Raw genomic sequence first — 16,708 nt, forward strand, 5'->3', positions numbered from 1 at the left:
TCTTTGATCTTCCCATATGAAAGACTTCACTTTAACCATGCATATCTAAATAGAAATGCAAACCCATCATCATCCAAAAGGAAACTGAAGGAATCAACAATAATGGCCTGTCTCATTGGAACCAGGGGCTACATTCAGTGTTATGCCATTGATCTTTCAGAGGCTTTTTTTCTTTTTCTGAAAACCAAACGTAAAAATAACTATTACAAATGTTTGGTGACTTGAATTCTTTTTTTGAATGCATTTTACAACTCATATTTTTCAGAATTGGGCCGATAACTCACCACTGTGTCTGATCTCACAGGGGGTGTGGGGGCAAAGCTCCTACAGTGTGAACCTTTTCCTTGTGTGTTATGGATTATTTATCTTTTACTGCATCTCCTTCTCTGTCGTATTCTGCATTTGTTCTAATAATAAAGATGGTGAAGTTACAGATTTAACAATAATAAACTGCGATCATGACAAAGTATGGACGGGGGCGGGTCCGTAACTCTATCCATTTTAGTGGAGGGATACAAAGCTCTCTTTCAAGTACAATATGATAATAGTACAAACCAGAATAGAAAATATAGCAGTTGATAACTAAGTTCTACCATCATGTCTTTGCAAAGAATTGACAGTTAATAGAGAGATAATTAACCGAACTGAGAAAGTAATGACACCAGTTGCAAGTTCCCCTTTTTGTGTCTTCCCCTTCACCTTCTCAAATCTTGTTTTTGATTTGGATCACAGAACAGACTTCTTCCAAGAGTCATGCCCATCCTTTTCATCTTCCACAGATTTAGCCAATCGCCTTCACCAACAACAATCTTGGATGTTCGTGCAAGCTAGCACCAATACCATGTCCACTCACACTTGAGAAGTTTACAGTTGACTGCCAATGATTCTCGGAACCTGGCTACACATCCCCCCACAAGTTGAATATGCAGCTCGAGCAGCTTTGCCAGCAACTACTTGCAAGCAGAATAGGGTTCGTTGAATCAATACCAGTGGCTTCCAGACCCACCTTGCGCGGCAGCCACTTTCCTTGCCACGTACTGAGGCTTCGGCTGCAAGCTGTTGGATCCTTCAACTCCATCTTCTACCCTCTCATTTTTACAGGCCAGGTTTCTCCTTGCGTATGAGGAGCTTGTGACGGCATATTGAGAGGGAACAGTTGGATTTCTAACCATCCTCCGCTGTTCAAGAGCCTCCGCTGCTGCTGCTGCTGCTGCTCCACAGTTGTTGTACCTTAATACTGAGCTCACCACTTTCCCAGGCCTTGCAGCACCGCCTGCTATAGAATTTGTATACCGCCACTTAAAGGAGTCAGATTCTAAGAATGGCATGAACTAACAAATGGGATGGGAAAGCCTAACAAATTATGTAAACATGCAACATCATATAAAACCTCAATTAAAAAGGAACCTACCATCTATGGACACGAAATATATAGAAAGAGGTCAGGTGAAACAATGTTCTTGATGCGGTATTTTTGCTTTGATGTGACCTTAGTTTTTAAATTCCTAGTGGATGTTGGATACGCCCTCTCATAGTGTTGTCAGAAAGTTATTGTTCATCAATCTACCAAATCTCTCTCTCTCTCTAGACGTGTCTGCACACTGCTTCCACACGTATAGACCTGGAAATTAGCAAATACAGTAACTTCCAACCTTTTTATTTTAAGATACAACATATTAACGTTGATTTTCCTTGTATGGGCAGGTGTGGGAAGAAAAAGAAGAACAAACTCATAGCAGGACCAAAACATGTTTGAATATACCTGCCACACAACTTTGAAGAATTTCTAAAACATATCCTTTCCCAGTTTCCCTTTTCAAATTTGCCATGATTTCTTGAAAGCTTAAGGCCTTGTTTGAAACCTATGCTGTTTTCAACTCCATTCTGGTTGAAATGGAATGGATAAAATAGCAACACCATTTGACATGGTATTGGCATCCTGTTTATGCAAAGCACGGGTGAAAATTTTCCAAAATAATGGAACAGGGTTTAAAATTCTTTCCATTTTCGGTCGTATCCATTTCAGTTGACCAGAACAAAACCCATTTCTTCCCTTCAAAATTAAACGGCCCCCCCCCACCCCACCCCCACCCCTTTCTCTTCTTTCCCCCCAACACCTCAATCTCACCTGAGGCATTGTCGGCCACCATTGTCCATCTTCTTCGGCTCATCTTCACTCTTTGGCTTCATCATCTCTGTCTTCAGCTTTTTTGCATTTGTCATTGTTCTATATATATCAACTGAACCCAAATCCAGGTTCAGCTACCCCAGATCTCTCTCTCTCTCTCTCTCTCTCTCTCTCTCTCTACACACACAATTAAATGGAAAGAATAAAAAAAAGAACACCACAACCACAGATCTGGGGTCATCGAACCCAAATCTGGGTTCAATTGAGTCCTGGTCTAGGATCCTCTCTCTCTCTCTCTCTATATATATATATACAGTATCAATGAAGAATAGCTGTGTTTTTCTATTTTTTTATTTTCTCCGAATTTACTTTTTCAGATATACTGAATATTCACTGAATTTAATTTTTTTGAATTTTCTGAATTCCCCAAATTTTTGTAGGTCTAACAAAATAAAATTTTAATTCTGCCATGTTTTTTGTGAAAGAAAATTGAAGACAGAATAGGAAAATCAAACACCGTTTTTAGTTTTTCATTCCATTTTTTTGACAATTGACAGCAAAATCAACATGTTCAGTTTCCATTTTTTCTAACTCAATAAACAGAACACAAATGGAATAAAAACCAACGGTGAAAATTAACACACACAAAAAAAAACATGCGGCATTTTCAAACAGCCTCTAAATATTATTATTATTATTCACCCTCTTCTAAGAGGTTTTCCATCAACCATTGATAATTAAGCAAGTTCCACAAAGGGTGTTCAACATTTATGTTAGGGTTTTACAATCTAAATTATAAAATAAACATGTTTCTCTCCATGAATGTGTAGGAGGAGGACAGGACAAATGGGTCGCTTGCCCTATGGAAATTTTCATCACAAGGGAAAGTTAGGCTTCCCTTGAGAGGCTATGGGGAAATTGAGGGTGGCCCCTTCTTTGTTTGGACTGCTCCACTGGATCTCATACTTCTAACAATTAAAGGAAACATAACAAAATTGTCGGAGAATCATGTTGTAAGTGTACGAGTGTGGAAAGATAATGAACCACATTCTTCTTTGTTGCCCCGTGACTCAAGAATTAGGAGGATTGTCGATTCAATTTTTGGCGTGAGGTGGGTGATGTCAGACTCTTTTTTATGTGATGTGGTGCACCTTCTGTGACTAAAGCAGAATAGCTTTTGATGGTACAAATTCGGCTAATTGCCTAAGTGGAACCTTTCTCATTTCCCTAGCTTAAAAATTAAGTTATAATAAAGTCAAACTGACTTCTATTGAGGATAAAAGGGATGAGACACGATTAAGATGGTTTGGTCATGTAAGATAGACCAACAAATGTTCTGGCAAAGAGAGTGAATGGAATTGAAGAAGATGGTGGCAAAAGGGGTAGAGGAAGACCAAGAAAAAATTGACAAGCAACCCTTAGACATGACATGTTTACAGAAGCTATGGTCATGCATGAAGAAGATTGATAAGCTAGAATCCATGTAATTGACTCCACCTAGGGGGAATAAGTCTTGGTGTGCTATTGTTGTAGTTCTGAGTTTCCATTGTTATAGTTGAGTTTTTTCAAATTCTAAAACTATCTTAATAACAAAATAAAACCAAGACAAAATTGATTCCTACACCTTAAATCAATCATTTGCATTGTTCAAGACAAACAAAAAAAGAAAAACCGCTATTGTGTATTGCGGTTTCAAAAATAAAGAAGAATTCACAAAAGCAGTTTCAACTTTATATCAGAAACAGCTAAATGTTTTTTTCTGCCAAAGAAATCCTGCCTTTGCTAGAAAAGAAACCAAGTCATCGTTTCTGCTATGTTGAAAGAAACCAAAATAAACAAGGCTGAAAACTGCCAAGGGCAATTTCAACTTTAAAGCAGAAATCGCTGTTTGCAGTACCAGCTTTATGTTTTAAATTTCTTTTTTGTTTTTGTTTTGTGTTGCAAACTTATCTTTGAACAATGCGAGCAATTGATTTGACTTGGAGAGTGCAGGAATTATTTTTCTCGGAGTTTTATTTTGTTAAAATCTTTTGGAAAAAAGGCCAGTTTAGCCCCCAAACTTTTCGATTTTGGTCAATTTAGTTCCTGAACTTTTTTTTCGCTCAAGTTCACCCTAAACTTTTCAAATGATTTAATTTAGGGGTGAATTTGAGCCCCAAAAAAATTAGCATTTCAATAGCAAAGTGAACCAAAAATTAGCATTTCAGGGGCAAAGTGACCCATTTCAAAAGTTTAGGGGTGAATTTGCGCCCCCCCCCCCCCCCCCCCCCGGGGTGAATTTGAGCGCCCCCCCCCCCCCCCCCCCCCCCCCAAAAAAAAAGTTCAGGGGATAAACTAACCAAAATCAAAAACTTCAGGCGCGAATGTGGCATTTTTTCCAAATATTTTTAAGCAAGTTTGAGAATTTGAAAAACCTCTTACAGCCCGCTTGTTTGGCAACCCAACAACCTGGGATTAATTAATCCCAAGACTCCATTTAATCTCCCAGGCATGGGATAAATTTGTCCTACTCCCCTGCGGAGGATTAGTTTATCCCAGCCAAGAAAGTTAATTGTTTGGATGGTTTTGACCCCATTTGGAAGTGCTCTTTTATTTTATTATTTGCAAATGTTGTTTGACTTTTCAAAGTTGGTGGTGGGAGATGGTTCAAGGATTTGGTGTTTTCCTGCCATGGATGAGATTGGTGGCGTGTTGCAGATTCCAAAGAGTGCTGCATATTTAATTTTTGGTGTTGGAACTTTTTAGCTATTTTGAGTGTGGGCAATAAAGTGAGGGTAATTGGGTAAATTTGTTACTTGACAAAGGGATGGAGTAACCCCAAGTAATACCTTCACATACCAAACAAAGTATAACATTATATAATCCCATCACTATTTTATTCCATCATTAACTCTTTCCTATCACTAATTTATCCCGCAAACCAAATGCGCTGTTATAGTTCTAGTATATTTTTACTAACCAGCCCCATCTAAGATAGTTTTCATTTCTTAATACCGTATTTATCAACCAACAACAAAAAACAGGTTGAAACAATATTTCAACACATAAATTTAGAGATTTCTTTCACCACAGCACATATGCACCCATGACTCAAACATGCATCGAGAGTATTCAGATTCAACAAGCACTCTAGAAAACAAGGAAAATCAAGAGAATAATGAAACTAACAAAAAGGGATGTTTTTAACATGGACCAGAAAATAGGTGATGATCATATTAGAACTTCACACCTTGGGTACTTGCAGGAACTTGGAGCATTCTTGTCATGGGCACCCCAGAAGTCCTGTCCGGCTGTGGCCTTTCAACCTCTTTTATGGAACACTTGGATAGATCATTTGTTACTTCTTGATTTTGTGTTGAGTTGTCTGAATATAGAACACATGGCCTGCATCTAATTCTCTTATCAGTTGCTGGGGATGACACCAATAGTTACACAATTTAGATGATAAAATGAAATCATTGGGAAATGTAAAGTACAGTTGGATGTTATAGGCATTAATTAAAGTCGATACCTAGGTAATGATGCATGTTGCCTTTCAGGTGGAGCAACGGTTCCACCATTTCCATAGTGTTCCTCCAAGTAAGCAAATTGCTTCTTGAATTGGTCAACAGCACTGTTAGATTAGACAAGAAGAGAAAAATATATTCAGTCAATGCAAACAAGTAAACCAGAAGCAGGAATAGAAAAAGGAAGAAAAAAATTGGGCCTTTCCAAGGATGCCTAAGAAGTACAATACCATAGCATGCCTCCTTTTTTCTCCAAAAAGAAAAAAGAAAAGTGCCATTTTAAACGTGCTGCTTCATGGACAATATATATTATAAGAGGAAAACATGTGACGTTTTAATTTTGTCAGCATATAATTTATTTAGAAAAAATGGGTAAAAGTTTCAATTTCCAAATATATGTTGATGTATGACGATCTTAGAGATTAAAAGATCTCATTCTTTTTGAAGGTCCTTGAGCCTACCTACACCTTTTCATGAACAAGGAACCAGAAACTTATCTCACAAGTTATCACTCTGGTTAGTTTTATGTAAACTGTAACTCATTAGTTTTTCTGTAAACATTGTAAGCTTTAGCTATGTATTTGGACCAAACAAGAACCAATATTAACAGTACGTCTCCAATAGCAAACTATGTGGGTCCAGTGGAGCAAGCAGCAATTTATAGTTTTCTCTTTGAGTCCTCTCGACATGATTATCTACAACATTAACATGCTGTAAGACAAAAATAATCCAGCCTACTTCAATAAAAATGATATATTATGCTGCAGCTCAAAAATAGCCCTCAAGGAAAGTTACTAATTACTTGTAACTATTACCCTCTCCATCCCAAAAAAAGAAAAGAAAAAGGAAAGCATCTGTCTAGCTTTCCTTTCTCCAGAAGTACAATTATACAGTCTTAGTTGCAAACTTCAAAGAGTTCAAGTTATCCCACGGTACCATTTTGATATTCATGTCCAACTACATGAACCAACTATCCCTTCATTCCCCCCACCTCTCCCCCCCCCCCAAAAAAAAAAAATATATATATATATATAAATAAATAAAAATAACTAAAATATGCAAGATGTGAATTAGATGATTTGGATATGTGAATAGAAGAACAGTACATGCACCTATTAGAAGAGTGGATGGAATGGAATAAGTTTGTAGCAAAAGAAGTAAAGCAAAGAAAAGTTGATAGAATAATTTTAGGCATGATATGGCCATACAAAACATGTGGCCATGGACAGATAATTGGAGTGCTAGATCCATGTAACTGACCTCCACTTAAAGGGCTTAAAACTTATGACGATGGTGGTGTGGGCATGGTCAACCGTGGAACATATAGTGGCAGGGGGGATTATTTTGAATTTGGTTAATGTAGGACCGAAGGTTCTCAGGTTGAATGGAATAGCAAATCTTCCGTTTCCTTGTTTCCTTTTCTAGTTTCTTTTGATAAATATATATATCTCAACCACATATACAACATCTCAAGCCTTAATCCTACTAGGTGGGTACATGAACTATAGCTTGACAATCATTTCTATTTATGACAATATCTTCTACAAGACCCTTACAACTCATACCATACCTAAGAATTTATGGTTAATTTGATGTTTATGACATATGAAACAATATGCTCCTGAAAGAAGATGGGATGCTTATGATTCTCCATCTCTTCAGCAACAAAAATTCAGAAAGAATTAAGAGCCATGAAATTGACATGTAGGAGAAAGTAAAGGACAATGCAGAAAGAATAAAGAACCTAAGAGCCAGGAATTTTGTTAATATGAATACCTTGGATACATGAAGCCTGTAGGTTCTGCTCCCTCTAAGTGCTCCTTCAACATCTTTGGATGGTATTCAAGAATCTCTCGATATATTAGTTCCCGAATATCTTCCTTTGTCACCCTTCGTCTTTCAAATTCAAATTCCATTTTTGTAACTGGTTGAGCAGAAGGCTCTCTCTCAACCCTGGCCAAGTTCTTGAAATAGGGATCTGCAAGAGCCTGAAAATTTGCAAATAACAGAAACCATCGGTTTAGGAACATGCATTCCACAGGGTAGGACATAAAACATAACATCTTAAACCTCTTCAGCAGATGGTCGATCCTTGGGATCAAATGCTAGCATTCTTTCAAGCAAACGAAGAGCAAGGGGGTCTGCATTTGGGAACTTTTGGGATAAGGGAATAGGCTTTTTCTTCCGCATACTGGTCAAGTATCTACGAGCTTTCTCATTCCGTATCTGTAGACACAATAATCAATGTTTGAGGAAATAGATTACGTAACCAGATATGCACAATAATCAATGTTTGAGGAAATAGATTACGTAACCAGATATGCAGTAGATAACTTGTATTAAGCAAAAACATATCACAGTAACAGACCCTGGCAATAGATTCAGGAGATGGTGTTCCTAACAGATCAGTCATCAAGTCCAATTGATGGACTACATTTTTTCCAGGAAACAGAGGCTTCCCAGTCAGAAGTTCCGCAAAAATGCAACCAATGCTCCATGTGTCTATTGCAGGTGTATACTGGAAACAAAGATAGAACAAAATGTAAGTTGGAAATTAAGAATGTATATTATTTCTAGATTCTTTTTTGCTATTATCAGTTCACATTAGAATTTAAAAAAAAAAAAAAATTGGTATTCACTTGTGTAGGTATATGCATTTACATATATATAGACAAGAAAACAATGCTCTACTTTGTATTATCAACTATCTTGTTTTGCTGACTGAATTCATGGCATATATGTAAACATATATACACAACACAGCAACTATGACACAGTTTTAACTTGCTTTCACTTTTTAGGTGAGGACCTGCAGTGTTGACTCCAATAACACTTGTAACACCACAGGTCCTCACACAAAAAGTGCTAGCTGAAGGTGATTTATATTGGGTAGTGACATGAAGTCGTAGATAAGTTCTTGAAAATTTTTAAACTGAAATAAATGGATATGCCAGTCAAGATAGTTTATTTATTTGTTAAGATATAGTACAGTATAACTTCGTTGGTAAGTTGATATAATGGGCAAAATATCATCACTGATCAATTAAAATATTGACAAAATACCACTGTGAAAAAAAGCTGCATTTGGAAATAGGGTATACATCTAGCTGGTAATAGACACTCCCTTATCACCATCAACTTCAGTAGGAAGAGATTATTTCACAGAAAATACTATCTATAGATCAGCTGCAATATGCATTAGGCAATCAAATGCCTTGGCATTTCAACAAATTGAAAATGGTAATAACTCTAGCACCTTGGAGAAAAAGGATCCGCACAATTCTGGAGCCCTATACCACCTTGTTGCGACATAGTCCTGTGAGCACATCAAAGATAAAAAACAATCAATCCTTTATGTGTCCAACTTGTTGTGTGTCACCAAAACTATAAGCAACTAGAAGTTTATGGAGGCAAAATTTTAATCAGACATACAGAGGCGAAGAATCTTACTGTCCAAAATATAGCAGTGGGGGTATCATTAAAAGCTACTCTAGCAAGACCAAAGTCGCATATCTTGAGTTTACAATCAGCATTTGCTAAGATATTTTTTGGTTTTAGATCTCGGTGAAACACATTTGCTGCAGAACAATTCATCAAAATTCCTCAAAGTCAGGACTGGGGATATCATAAATTTTGGCCAACTGATGTAAGTTGACCAAGTAACTTAAGCCAGAATAAAATAGCAAATGAGACAACAGAGACGTGTGACCTGTATGAATATACTTTAAACCACGGAGAAGCTGATAAAGAAAGAACTGATAATGCTCAGGCGTCAAATCATCATTTGCTTTAATAACCTGGTGCAAATCAGATTCCATGAGTTCAAAGACAACATATATGTCTTTAAATTCCCGTCTGGAAGGAGGCAATAAGATATGTTTGATTTCCACAATGTCTGGATGGCGAAGGAGTCTAAGAAGCTTAATCTCACGCAGAATGCGTGTGGCATCAGAGACATGCTCAAAAATATCATTAATCTTCTTTATCGCTACTTTTTCCCCGAGATGAGTATCATATGCAGAACAGACAACACCATAGCTTCCTTTTCCAATTACTTCCTCTATTCTATACCTACTCCCCTCACCATATTCTGTGAAGAAGTCCATGTCTGCAGATGCCTGTAAAAACAAACAAAAAAGTTCCACAAATCAGCAAAAGCAATGTCAAGGAAAAACAAACCAGCCCCAACAGATGCAGCTTACACCAACTTTTGGTTAGTTCATGAACCACTGATGCAACCAGGCCTTATATGATCCCACATAAACATTACAGGTTCAAATATGTGGAATTGAAGAGAAAAATTGCACTTGGCAAAACCATATTACTAAAGTTAGACTATATAAATCTGTCATAACCATCCATTACACTAGGAAACAAAGTAATATCAATTTTTACTGGGTAAAAATGCAGCATATATGTCATTTCAGACAACTTTCTAGCTTTGACATGGACAAACATACTGTGAACAGGTATCCTTTTTAAGGTTTAGATAGAACTTATGACCAACCGAATGCAAATGTCAATATAGATGCAACACAACTCTGTCAATAAGTGGAAGGGAATAGTCTCAGTCTAAAGGAAAAGATGCATGCATTTATTGCATGAATCCAAATTGTAATAAAAGGAAACCTGCATTTTGGAATAAGATGTGTAACGATTGGAAAGAGAAATGGAGGCGCGGAATTGTCAGTAACATAAAGCTACCAGAGAAATCCCACATATATCTAATAAAAGGCTCCGCGTCAAAAGAGTAACAGCTTGAGTTTCATAGACATCCTGACAAACCATAACTTGAATGAAAGCTACATCCAAGATGTACAACTATGCAAAGTTCTTTCAGGGAGAATATATGCTTAGTGACACCAAGATAACAGGGAATATATAGCAAGTGGCTCAAAAGTTGAGATATAGGTAATAAAAAACATTTCATCCCACCCACAAAAACAACCATCGCACCTGAAAATTTGGAAGAAAATACCCCCACGAAAGGTATCAAATATTTGCACATATAAATAGAAATTATTATTAATCGGAAAATAAGAAATTACTAAAAAAACAGAAAATAACCAAACCATAAATATTTCTTGTATTCATAATAACTAATCAAATCTTTCTTGACCCATAAATAACATACAAACTGTACTTAGAAAAAAAAAATAACCTACAAATTTTAAAAAAAATTAATATGGTGAGAAATTACCTTTTTCCGCTCATCAGCCTGCATCTTAGAATACCTTCAAGATACTTTAAAGATCAATGCAAGAGCTCACCCCAGAATAGTTAGGATCAAGAAGTCGAATTTGCGCTTAAACCAACCACAGAGAGAGACAAATAACATCAAAACTCCCAGATCACATGATTACAACCAACTGTAAATTAAAAAACATCAAAGTACCCCAAAACCCTCGTATAACAAGTTCGAATATCTAAGTAGAGAAATCACGAAACTTTCCTGGAGGGCAAAATTGAAACCCTTTGCAATTCAAAGAAAAGGGTACTGCTATTTGGGCAGTTTGAGAACTGAAACGGGTGGAAAGAGAAGTAATTGAAGCGTATATGTAATGGGTCGTAAATTTGGGGGAAAATGTAAATTAGAGTGGAAGTGGGGTAGCTGGAAATGGGAATTTCCAGATCAGGAATCGGCCGTTCTGCGCGTTCTTGAATTGTTCGGCTGAGTTGTAAGAGGATCTGTGATGGCGATAAACTCTAAAACTATGCGAATACAGATAAATATTATAGATATTCTATGTGTGAAAGAGAAAAAACTGGCAATCTTTATAGTTTTGGAGATGAAAAAGTCATGAGTAAAGAAACAAGAGTTAGATCGAGAGAGAGAGAGAGATTCTTCGAGTTGAAGAGTCGAAGCTGTGGCTTGTGGGAAGAGAAACCCGAAGAGACGAAAATACAGAGGCAAATTAAAAATCTTGAATAGTTTTGTGCTTTATGTTTATGGCGTTTCCATTTTGTTAAAAGAGATATAGTGAAAAGACATATTTGCCCTTGATTGTTTCCAAAGCATTACCGAAGTGTAAAAATTATGTATTGTGTTCAGTCAAGGGCAAATTAGAACTTCTAAAATATAATTAAGGTTAATGTTAGGCATAAAACTTAGTTCTTTCAACCCTCCTCCCTTAATTCATTAGGAACCAAAATAAGACTTTGAAGGAAAAGGAATGGAAACATTCTCATCGCAGAGGGGAAAGTTTCTAAGTGTAAAGAATATTTATAAAAATAAGTTACTAATAATAATGACGACGAATATATAAAAAAATAAGAGTTTAGAAATACACCATAATATATAGAATAATACTTTTTATTCATGTTAGGGGTCACACTTTGTAAGAGTTTACACCTTCAATCTCAAGGATTCTAAATGAACATCTCCTCCTTTTTTCTCAATCAATAAATATTGTAAGGAGTTAGCTTCATTCTAACTCTTTTAAAGAATTTATGATGATTTATATGTCGAGTTGCCTACATTAAAGTGGTGAGCATTCCAAGAACACGTGGAGGCATTGAGTTTATTGATGAGCACTCGTATGATTGAAAAAAGTGTCGAGTATAAAAGTTTATGTATCTACGTGTAAAGATTATATGTCGATGCTCATTCTTTTATTTTTATATCAATATTATTGGTGTTGAATGCATTTTTATTTTCATTCTTATATTAAAATTAAATCAATGACTGAACTCAATATATTGCCTGTTAAAATTTGGGTGAATTATTAGAAAAAAAAATTAGGCTATATTCTCTTTACTTTTTAATTTTCAGTTTTAAGTTTTGAATTCATTTTCAATTTTTTGTTTTAATAGTCTATTTTTAGAAAATTAAAAAGGCATTCTCTTTGTCATTTTGAAAAATTATTTTTCAAAATAGAAAATTAGAAAACGTGTTCTCTTTGAAATTTTGAAAATAATTTTTTAATAATATTTTATTCAATAAATTTGATTATTTAGTAAATTAAAAATATTTAATGTTAATATATTATTAAATATATATATATTTTAAAGTTAATGAATTTTGTAATATTTTTTCTCATTACAATAATAAAATATAAATAAATATGTTATGAGTTTTGAGTTTGTTTTGAATGAAAACACTCAAAACAACTTTTTGTTGTTTTGAGTTTTCTTTATAATTTTTTTTTGTTTTCAAAATATATTTTTAAAAATAATAAAGAGAACGCGTTTTTATTATTTTAGAAAATTAAAAACTCAAAATGACTTGAAAACAATAAAGAGAACGCAGCCTTAGTTTTTATCTTATTTTGAAATATAGATTCAACTTTTAATTTTATCAATAAGGATGTATAATTTTTAACTTTTGCTTCAATTATAAATTATTATTTAAAACCTAATAATCTTTTCATTATCTCATGATGTGAAAAGGTTATATGAATTTTAACAAATAAGGAGGATGAAAATAAGTGGAAATGAATGAGACAGATTAAGAGAGCGATGGGAAACAACGAAAGTGAAGAGAAGAGATATATAAAATTGTGCGACAACTATTAATATGTGACGTTTTATAAAACTCTTACTTCAATAGTTAGTTTCGTTTTGATAATAATGATTTTAGTACTTATGAGACACAAAGAAGAGGAACGATGTTTGAACCAATTAATTAAAAAACAAATAAAAAGTTGACCTAACTTGAAAACGAGTGTTACAAATCAGTTAATGCATTATCCAATTGGGGGGCATTAAACCAAATGCATTACACTAAACAAAGCAGTCATTATCTTATAATAATATTATTATTATTTTATATAAGTTGACGAAACAATAAGTCAATGACTACAATTATCAACCTTAATTAATCCCACAAATTAGGACCACTACATGAGTTTTTAGATTGTTAATTATTTGCATCTAATCATAATTATTGATGAGGGAATATTTTACTAAGGGCAAAAATACTATACTACCCTTGGAGATCTCCAATGTGGTGCCGCCACGTGCCGGCCCCAAAAAGTGCCACGTATCACCTATATCTTCATCATTTATCTCATATTTAATTTTGAACAAGGCTGACCCAGTTAATCGAGATTCTCTCCAACGTCCGGTTCAAGACTTATCTTATCCCTTCAATGTGTGCTTTACCCCATCTTTAAATAGATATCGACTTCTACAGGTACGGATCATCTGACTACTGGTTCAATTTTCTATTTTGGGCATATTTCTTCTACTGACTTGAGCGTCGGAGTTCTCCCGGGGGATTACAGCCCCGCCCCTGCAGGTACTTGGTTCGAGGCAGACCTCGGTGATCGGTCCAATATCATCATTTGGCGCCCACCGTGGGGCCCGGTTACTTTATCTGCCCTTATTCGTCGAGTACCTCGGCCGAGCTCAAGTTTCCTCCCGTTATGGCGACAAGAAGAAATCCATCACGAGCTGCTGGGACCCACCCCGTCCCAGATCAGAGTCAAAACCACCCACCTGAGAGCGGCCCCGTAGGGGGTCACCCCCCAAATCCCTCGCCACCTCAGGATCGTGTCGCCCAGCTAGAGGGACAGGTCCAACATCTGACGGAATTGCTCAACACCTTTTTGGCCCAACAGCAGCCCCCGGAGATGAGACCGGTGGAACACTCTAATCATGATAGTCGACATCAGGGGGATCGTCACTCTAGTCATAGAGAATTCCGAGGAGGCGAATCCCCCCGCGCTGGGAAGGAGTCCCATCGGGACGAGAGACGGAGCGGACCCTCTAGGCGAAGCGAGTACGAGAAGCTAGGCTCGGAGGAGGAGGAGGAGTCCTCTGGTCCCGATTATGCCCGGGCTGGAGGGGCTCAGCGAGAAAGACGTTTGCGGCATTTGGAGAGGGAGGTTGCAGAGTTGAGACGGAGGGAAGAAGAGCCACACGACATTGTTTCTAATCAGCCATTAAGTCGGGAGATCATGGCAATTACCCCATCCGAGCGCCTTCGAATCCCAGCTATTAAGCCATATGGAGGCACAACTGACCCCGCTGATCACTTAAATCTCTTCGCCTCTCACATGATGGTCCAGGCGGCACCTGATGCTATGTGGTGCAGAGTCTTCCCAGCCACTTTGGAAGGACATGCACGGTCCTGGTATTCAAGTCTGGCACATCGGTCGATCGCTAACTTCGGACAGCTTCGGAATAGGTTCTTGGCTCACTTCGCTCCCCTAAGGAGGCACCGGAGGTCTACCATGACCCTCGTGAATCTCAAGCAGAACCAAGGAGAATCGTTAACAGATTTTGTGGCCAGGTTTAATATGGAGGCATTGAGCATTGAGAATCTTGATCAGAGTATCGCTATGGTGGCCTTTCAGAATGCCTTGAGGGTTGGCCCTTTTACCCAGTCACTAGCTAAGAGGCCTCCCCAAACATTCACAGAGATCCTGAGCCGAGCCACCAAGTACATTAATGCCGAGGAGGTGATGCGGGTCAAGAAGAGTGAATACTCAGATAAGAAAGAGAAGAGAAGTCAGAACCGAGAGCAAAGGCCTGAAGATAAATCGGGCCGACGGGGGGAGAGGTCGGGCTCTCGATGGAGTCCAGTCAGGTTCACCCTACTTAATACTCCTCGGGCTGAGATCCTGGCCACAATCGAGAATAAGGATTACTTGAAAAAACCGAGACCCATGAAAGCCCCGGGTAACAAGCGGAGTAAAGACAAGTATTGTCGATTCCATCGAGATCATGGACATGACACGGAGGAGTGCCATCAACTCAAAGAAGAGATCCAGGAGCTCATCAATCGAGGTTTCCTGAGGAGGTTTGTAGCTAAGGATACAGAACCACAAAGGGGTGAACGAAGGGGATCGGGGAGCCCCCATCGCAGGCGCGGTAGATCTCAGGAACGACGCAGAACCAGAACCCCGCCCCGGAGACAGAATCACCAGGGGGATGGGAGTCCTCCGCAACAGTTGATTTTTCATACTCTAGCGGCTGGGGTGGTGCCAGGCAAAGAGTTGGGGGAGAGTTCTGATCTGCATCGACGTCCGGGAGTCAAAAGGGCTCGACCAGGGGACGTTATCTCCTTTACCGATGAGGACTTGCCCGGATATCCAGTTTCTAATGATCCGCTAGTCATCACAGCAAAATTGGGAAAATGGGAGCTTCGGCGGATTCTCGTGGACCCGGGGAGCTCTTCTGAAGTTTTATATCGGCGAGCCTTTTTAGGTATGGGATACAAAATGGAACAGTTGAAGCCCGCTCGTGTCCCCTTGATTGGATTCGACGGGGAAGTGGTATATGCGGATGGTGTCTTCCAGCTCTTGTTGACCCTTGGAAAGGGTTCTCGGTTTGCCCAGGTCATGTTAGACATTTTGGTAGCGGATGTCCCCTCGGCCTACAATATGATCCTCGGAAGATCGGGGCTAAATGCTCTGCGGGCTGTGCCGAGTACTTATCACATGGTGCTGAAGTTCCCCACTGCGGCGGGGGTTGGAGAAGTCAGAGGAGACCTAAGGTCTGCCCGGGAATGTTACATGGCATCCATCAGCACAGCTAAGGGTGTTGTGCATGAGCAGTTAGAGCCGCAAGAGGATTCAAGACGGAGACGGAGCCCTACTGTGGGGGGGGGTCGGGATTTCCCCTCCCGCCATTGTCAGTTTTTTACTAGAAGGTCCAGAAGACCCAAAGACTGCTGAGCCAGTAGACGAGCTTGTAGAGGTACCATTGGACCTGGACAGAGTCGATAGATGCGTAAGGGTGAGCGCCCAATTGAAAGACCCTATTCGGACTCGGATTGTATCCCTTCTTCGCCAATATGCAGATATTTTCGCATGGTCAGTCCACGACATTCCAGGCATAGACCCGGCAGTAATGACGCATCGTTTGGGAGTGAAGCGGGGGTACCGACCTGTCATACAGAAGAAAAGAAATATGCCCAAAATATAGTTACCCACTTCCCCGGATCGATGCCCTAATTGATGGCACGGCCGGATGCCACCTCATGAGTTTCCTAGATGCTTTTCAGGGATACCATCAGATCCCGTTGCATAAAGAAGATCAGGAGAAGACAGCATTCGTCACTGATCGGGGTACTTATTGCTATACTGTTATGCCTTTTGGCTTAAAAAATGCAGGGGCTACATACCAA

The 16,708-nt window shown here is 38.3% G+C and overlaps 2 protein-coding genes across 5 annotated transcripts; one reads left to right on the forward strand and one right to left on the reverse strand.

The window, feature by feature from the left end:
* Positions 1 to 401: 401 nt before the first annotated feature.
* LOC127811398 (mitogen-activated protein kinase 15-like) lies at positions 402 to 11,553 on the reverse strand. 4 transcript variants are annotated; one of them, XM_052351220.1, is made up of 10 exons: positions 10,835 to 11,553; positions 9,344 to 9,752; positions 9,085 to 9,212; positions 8,891 to 8,950; positions 8,003 to 8,152; positions 7,705 to 7,860; positions 7,411 to 7,622; positions 5,640 to 5,741; positions 5,358 to 5,512; positions 402 to 1,273 (listed from the first exon to the last, which is right to left on the reverse strand). In XM_052351220.1, the coding sequence occupies exons 1-10, from the start codon at positions 10,856 to 10,858 to the stop codon at positions 981 to 983; spliced, it is 1,689 nt and encodes a 562-aa protein (XP_052207180.1). In that variant the 5' UTR covers positions 10,859 to 11,553; the 3' UTR covers positions 402 to 980. The 4 variants fall into 4 exon arrangements, with proteins under 4 accessions (XP_052207180.1, XP_052207179.1, XP_052207178.1 ...); XM_052351219.1 differs by having other exon boundaries at positions 402 to 1,276; XM_052351218.1 differs by having other exon boundaries at positions 5,358 to 5,518.
* Positions 11,554 to 14,000: 2,447 nt separating this feature from the next.
* LOC127811233 (uncharacterized) lies at positions 14,001 to 16,256 on the forward strand. Its single transcript, XM_052350941.1, has one exon. It carries the CDS (start codon positions 14,001 to 14,003, stop codon positions 16,254 to 16,256), a length of 2,256 nt encoding a protein of 751 aa, XP_052206901.1.
* Positions 16,257 to 16,708: the final 452 nt, after the last annotated feature.

The sequence above is a fragment of the Diospyros lotus genome, chromosome 10 (assembly GCF_014633365.1).
Source record: "Diospyros lotus cultivar Yz01 chromosome 10, ASM1463336v1, whole genome shotgun sequence".
NCBI classification, from domain to species: Eukaryota; Viridiplantae; Streptophyta; class Magnoliopsida; order Ericales; family Ebenaceae; genus Diospyros; species Diospyros lotus.

Coding starts and splice junctions, on each gene's coding strand:
- LOC127811398 (XM_052351217.1), bottom strand. CDS start 10,858: ATGCAGGCTGATGAGCGGAAAAAG. Junction 5,742..7,410: donor ACAGGCTTCATGTATCCAAG/GTATTCATATTA, acceptor CTAATCTAACAG/TGCTGTTGACCAATTCAAGA. Junction 5,519..5,639: donor CAACATGCATCATTACCTAG/GTATCGACTTTA, acceptor TAAGAGAATTAG/ATGCAGGCCATGTGTTCTAT.
- LOC127811233 (XM_052350941.1), top strand. CDS start 14,001: ATGGCGACAAGAAGAAATCCATCACGAGCTGCTGGGACCCACCCCGTC.